This window comes from Engraulis encrasicolus, chromosome 18, assembly GCF_034702125.1.
Source record: "Engraulis encrasicolus isolate BLACKSEA-1 chromosome 18, IST_EnEncr_1.0, whole genome shotgun sequence".
Lineage (NCBI taxonomy): Eukaryota > Metazoa > Chordata > Actinopteri > Clupeiformes > Engraulidae > Engraulis > Engraulis encrasicolus.
In genome coordinates this window covers 9,599,074-9,604,073 of record NC_085874.1, presented here as the reverse complement: position 1 = coordinate 9,604,073, position 5,000 = coordinate 9,599,074, and the positions used below count along the sequence as shown (strand labels likewise).

The 5,000-nt window shown below is 48.8% G+C and overlaps 1 protein-coding gene across 2 annotated transcripts in view; it reads left to right on the top strand.

Moving 5' to 3' along the window:
• Nucleotides 1-5,000, top strand: part of nhsl1b (NHS-like 1b) — a 70,011-nt gene that overhangs the window by 6,587 nt on the left and 58,424 nt on the right. Inside the window, exon 1 of one of the 2 annotated variants that reach the window (XM_063222961.1) lies at nt 3,235-3,806. The exons of the other annotated variant lie outside the window; for it this stretch is intronic. Coding sequence (XP_063079031.1) covers nt 3,506-3,806 — 301 coding nt within the window. The 5' untranslated portion in view covers nt 3,235-3,505. Of the gene's footprint in view, nt 1-3,234; nt 3,807-5,000 lie in introns of those variants that run through there. 2 annotated transcript variants of the gene reach the window in all.

The window sequence follows — 5,000 nt, the reverse complement described above, 5'->3', positions numbered from 1 at the left end:
TTCTATATTTGCCGCAGCGGCAGGACCTCAGGGTCAGTTTCAGAGCCGTGGCCATCCATACCTCCCTTCATCTTTCCGTCCTTCCACCCTTCCACTCCACTCCTCCGTCCTTCCCTCTCTCTATCAATCTATTCCTCTCCCTATCCATCCTTGCACTACTCTCACTGTCTTTCACTCCGCCCGGCCTTCCATCCATCTTTACCGGTACATTACATTACATTACATTATACTGACACTTTCATTCTAAGCCATGTACAGTTATTATTTTTCAGGGGTTTGGTTACAGTCCCTGGACCAATTTAAGTTTGGGTGCCTTACTCAAGGGCACTTCAGCCATGGATGGAGATGTAGGGAGTGGTCAGGTGGGATTCGAACCTACTACCCCCAGATTGAAAAGACCAACTCTGCAACCATTAGGCCACGGCTTTGTCCCTCCACCCCTCCTCCCCATCCACTCCTCCTCTCCCTCCCTCCCTTCCTCTATCCCTCTCTCTATCCATCCCCCCACCACTCTCTCTGTCTATCCCTCTGTCCTTCCATCCGTCTATTTATCCTTCCACCCCTCCATCCCTCCCACCATACATCCTCTTGTCGCTCGGTCTGTCCCTCTATCCATTTGCACACCAACAGAGCAAGTCAGCGATCATTGGCTCCATTTCTAGTAGACTTGCACCGAAATGAAAATTTGTGGCCGAAACCAAAAAATAATTAAATCACTTTGCCAAATACCGAAACAGAAACAGAAACATTACAATTCAGTTAAAATCATCATGTCATAAAGTCATCAGAAGTTAGATTTTTCACTATTTTTAAATATTGCTTAAATCTACGGCTTACAATAAATGTTAAGACATGTTTTTGAAAGAAAATAAATGTGTATTTGAAGTCTTCAAATGTTAGAGAAATTAATCCCCATTTTCAATTCATTTTCATTCGGCCTCCGATTCGGCCATTCAGTTGGCTTTCGGCCGAAAACTGAAAGTGGTTTTTTTTTTTGCGTTTTCGGCCGAATATTTTCTGCGGCCGAATTTTCGGTGCACCTCTAATTTCTAGGTGTATGAATGACTGTGTGTGTGTGTGAGAGAGTGTGTGAGAGAGTGTCCTCAGAGCCAGAGGCATTTGCTGTGCTGCCCTAGTGGATCACTCTCGCAGCTGTTACTACACACACACAAACATGCACACACACACACTCTCTCTCTCTCTCTCTCTCTCTCTCTCTCTCTCTCTCTCTCTCTCTCTCTCTCTCTCTCTCTGTATGAGGTTGTGTGTGTGTGTCTGTGTGTGTGTGTGTGTGTGTGTGTGTGTGTATTCTACTGTGAGCTGAGGTAGTGTCCGGCAGTAACCAGCAGAGGTCCTTGTGGTCCTTCAGATGACCATGTGGGCATCATCCTTCACACACACACACACACACCCTCAGATGCTTCTTACAAGGACACCCACACCCACACACGTACCCACTCAGTACTAATGTGTGTGTGTGTGTACGTGTGTGTGTATTTGTGTGCCAATGACATGTACTATTTAGCTATTACTGTGTGTAGCAGTGGGGGTGGGGGGCAGTGTGTCATCTTTTATCGACCGATGAGTATTTCTGACAGTGTGTGTTTGTCTGCGCCGAGGAGTATTCCTGGTATCTGTGTGTGTGTGTGTGTGTGTGTGTGTGTGTGTGTGTGTGTGTGTGTGTGTGTGTGTGTGTGTGTGTGTGTGTCTCCGCCGAGGTCGTACGGCCAGACTTAATTACCTACAGCGGCCTGACCATCTGTGGCTTACTAGCGTTTGTGTTTGTGTGTGTGTGTGTGTGTGTGTGTGTGTGTGTGTGTGTGTTTAGGGTAGTAGAAGCAATGCAGCAGAAACTGAGAGGGGAGTCAGGAGAGGAAGAGTGGCGACTGAGGTGTGTGTATGTGTTGTGCGTAGCGTGTGTTCGTGTGCAAGCGTGTGCGTTGTGGTAAGTGTGTGCGTTTTGTCTGTGTATGTGTCGGACAGTCGGCATTTGCATTTGCAGTGTGGGTTCCGGGCGGGGGGCTAATCGGGGGTTTTAGGGATTAGCCGAGCTACAGCACACACGCGCACACACACGCGCACACACACATACACACGCGCACACACAGTTCAGAATGACATGAATCAGGACAGGAGCAGGATGATAGTCACTCTTCATTAGTGTCCACGAACACACACACACACACACCCACACAAACATGCACACTCACGCACAGTGAGGGGTACATGGAAGAAAAGAGGACAGAGGGAATGAAGTTACTCGGCAGATGACATGACATGATGACACACACACACACACAGACACACACACACTGTACTTAGTGACCCTGTTGACCTTGGTCAGCGTCATTGGCCTTTAGCATTTTTTTCCCTTTTTACACTCATTGGATACTAAATGTGTGTATGCGCATGCATTCGTGCGTGCGTGCATGTGTGCGTGTGTGTGTCATACTTTTTGGTTCATTCGCTCCAAGCTCTAATGTCATCCACTTTTTTTGACTCAGTGTGCGTGTATGTGTGCGCTCTGAGGGCTAAAATGTGTGTCTGTTTATTCACCATTAATCTTGTAGACTGACGATCTAACTGGACAAGCTGGTGGAAAAATAATTTGCATTGTGTGTGTGGGTGTGAGTGTGTGTGCGTGCTGGAGTGCTGATGTGTGTGTGTGTGTGTGTTAGGGTGCCGGTGTGTGTATCCTTTTGGTGCTGTGTGTGTGTATGTTAGGGTGCCAGTGCCGCCCCCGCCAAATCATCTGTTCCCGGTGTGGAGGAAGTGCTTGTGTGTGGATGCCGCACAGAGGGGTTGTGGGTAATCTGACACTGGGCGCATTGGAACCTTTTGTCTGGCCAATCAATGCATGTCAATTCACTGCCCCAGGAGGCCAAGAAAACGGGGGTGGGGGGGGATTGTCTTCTTATGAGTTGCCGTGGAGACGCAGAGGAAGGTGGGGGTGTGGTGGGGTGGGGTGTCCCTTGTGACATCTTTAAACCCCGCCCTTCCAGCCCTGTGCACACGCACACACACACACACACACGCACGCAGGCATGCATGCACACACACACACACACACACACGCACACACACACACACACACACACACACACACACACACACACACACGCACACGCAGGCAGGCATGCACACACACACACACACACACACACACACACACACACACACACTCCAGGACAGGGCTGCCCACCCCCCTCACCCGTCTGCTGTCGAATTAGAAAAGAAGAAGAAGAAAGGAGGAGGGGGGGGATCTAACACACACACACACACACACTCACTCCTCCGCCCCCTCCCATAGGGCAGCGGGGGGGCCTGAGAGTGTGTGTGTGTGTGTGTGTAGCGTGGCGATGCTCAGTCTGTTGCAGTGTAGTGCAGTGTTAGTGTAGGTGAAGCCGGCTTGTCTGTCTCTCTGAGCTGAGCTCCAGGCTGGCTAGGGGCCCCTTGCTATGAGGCCTGCCTCCCGCACTCGCTGCCCAGCCGACGCAGCCCCAGCATGGGCAACACCCAACTCCACCCCCAGGCTTCTGGTCTGGGCCCCGTGCAGACCCCGCCGCTGCTGTCCCGGTCCGAGCGCTACGGCTCGCTACGGCGCCGGCTACTCAGCCCACACACGCACAAGGTCCACCAGGACCAGGACACACTCTGGACGCCCAAACCCATGCTGCGGCCCGCCGGCACCGCCACAGGGAGACGCGGGACTATGGGCACCACCACGGGGTCGGACACAAACTCGCCAGGGGCACGCACATCGTCCTCCATCAGGAGGACACAGTCGCTCTACGAACCTCGCAAAGGTAGAGTCTGCTCTCCAAGTTCCACCACCTTGGTGTTTAAAGGTAGAGCTGTTAGACTCTTCAGCTTGTCAGTTGGTCATCAAAGCCTGAGTCTGCTGTCTCAAGTCTGTGGTTGTCAAAGTTAGAGGCTACTGATTTAAAAGTCTGAGTTCCTCAATTCCTCAACTTGTGTGGTGATTTCATTGGAAGACTCTTTAGCTTGTCATTTGGTCGGAAAAGACAGTTGTAAGTTTTCACTCCACAGAAATTCACACATATTTCAGCTGCTCTGTGGTGTGATGGTTGGCGAAGGTAGAGTTGTCAGCAAATATGGAGTTGTCAGTTTGAATTCTTAAGTTTGTGTGGTTGATTCTTTGACAAAGGTACAATTGTGGGTTTTCCACACACGTGGTGGGGTTGTTTTGTATTGACGTAGTCGGCAAATGTAGAGCTGTAGGACTTGTCAGCTGGTCATCAAAGGTAGAGTTGTTAGTTTGAACTCTTCAGTTTGTGTGGTGTTTTTTTTTTGGTAAAGATGCAGTTGTGAACTCACACTCATTTCAGATGTTATGTGGCGAGTTGGTTGGAGTTGAAGATGGAGTTACCACTGTTGTGATGACTTACCACTGTTCTCTTCTCTACTGTGTGTTGGTTGGTTGGTTGGTTGACAAAGATGGAGTTGTGAGTTTGTTTGGTGGGCTCTTTGACAAAGCAGAATTACGAGTCATTGTTGTCATACGAGTTGTTGTAGGCTAACTTTTATGGGTGAGTGAGAAAAACAGAGATGTCATTGAGAAACATTATAAACATCCAAACACATTCAAATCACCAGCAGAGTATTAGCAAACATCAAGCCCAACCCTGAAAGAAAGAATCCCAGAAAAAAAACGTGACCAGCTACTGTACAAAATGTAAAGACTGCACAATAAAAGGAGCCCAACGTCGTGGTTGAAACTTTGCTCTGGCTTGTAGCAATTTCAGTCTCAATAGCCACTTTGACGAGTAACTTATTATTTGCTGTGACAAATCACAGTAGTTGAATCAATTAAGAATATTCTAAAGAAAAACAAAACTCTGGCTAGCACAAAGGCTATATGGCTTGTCTAGGTGTGTGCGTGTGTTCGTGTTCTGACATGGCTTTTCCTCTTGAACACAAATCCTGTATGTCAAAAACCCTCTGTGTGTGTGTGACAATGGTGTTTTTATGTGTGTGTT